This window comes from Hipposideros armiger, unplaced genomic scaffold, assembly GCF_001890085.2.
Source record: "Hipposideros armiger isolate ML-2016 unplaced genomic scaffold, ASM189008v1 scaffold_2067, whole genome shotgun sequence".
NCBI classification, from domain to species: Eukaryota; Metazoa; Chordata; class Mammalia; order Chiroptera; family Hipposideridae; genus Hipposideros; species Hipposideros armiger.
The window spans coordinates 1,729-2,588 of record NW_017733415.1 but is presented as its reverse complement, the minus strand read 5'-3'; the positions used below and the strand labels follow the sequence as shown (position 1 = coordinate 2,588).

Here is an 860-nt window from a genome sequence, read left to right as displayed (position 1 = left end):
AACACATGTACAAAGGATAGACTACCAAGGGCCACCCTCTTCTCTAGGTACAGAAACTTGCCTGCAAATGAAACAGAACTGCAAGATAGAGACAGAACCAGCATCTTGTTATCATTTAAGCATCTGGCTCACGCCATGCCTGATATTCAACCCCTCTGAGATTTCAATTATATGAGCTAATCAACTGTCTTTAAAAGCTTAACCTAGGTTAAATTTAGTGTCTGTCACAAGTAACTAGAAGAACCTTGCCCAATTTATGGAAAAGTTGTATTTGAGAAGAGGAGGCCTTGCCCCGTGCTCCTCAAGCTGGCCCCAACATGTAGCTGCCATTAGACAGTGCCCCCACCACCACCATCTCTATATAGTTCCCTCTTACCTGGAAATAGTTCAAAAGTATGCCAGCCCCAGACAGTCCCAGGCCTGCAAACGTGAAGGGCACTATCACCTGAAGGCCAATGGACAAGGCGGTCTCCCTGCTGAGCTCAGGCCCCAGTGGTTTAGGGGACACTCTTTGGCTCTCAGGGACACCCAGAGATCCATCTTCTGAGGCTCTAGGGAGTCTTTCTGTGCTGAGGGTGTATGGCAACCCTAGCTCCTCTGGCCTCCGCTGTCGGGTCTCTGTCCCATCCATGTGAGCTGAGCCCCTGGCAGCCTTAACCTAGAAGACACAAAACAACAGGGGTTGTAGGCAGAGTTCCTGACCCTCAATGGTGCTGACACCCTGTAAGTCTTCAAGCCCTTCTGTCCACCAGAGGCTGGCATCATTCCAGCCAATCCACAGCCTTTTACTTGGTGCTTGCTCCATATGGCTTCCTGCAACCCCAATTTACAAAAACTTTTACTTAATATGTTTGAGGAAA

General features: G+C 48.7%; 1 protein-coding gene across 1 annotated transcript in view; it reads right to left on the bottom strand.

The window, feature by feature from the left end:
• The window catches only part of LOC109378498 (solute carrier family 41 member 3-like), a gene marked incomplete at its 3' end in the record, with an annotated part of 87,170 nt that extends 86,517 nt beyond the window's left edge, over positions 1-653 (bottom strand). Inside the window, exon 1 of the mRNA XM_019634861.1 lies at positions 377-653. Within this exon, the coding sequence (XP_019490406.1) occupies positions 377-631 (255 nt within the window). The remainder of the gene's footprint in view (positions 1-376) is intronic.
• Positions 654-860: the final 207 nt, after the last annotated feature.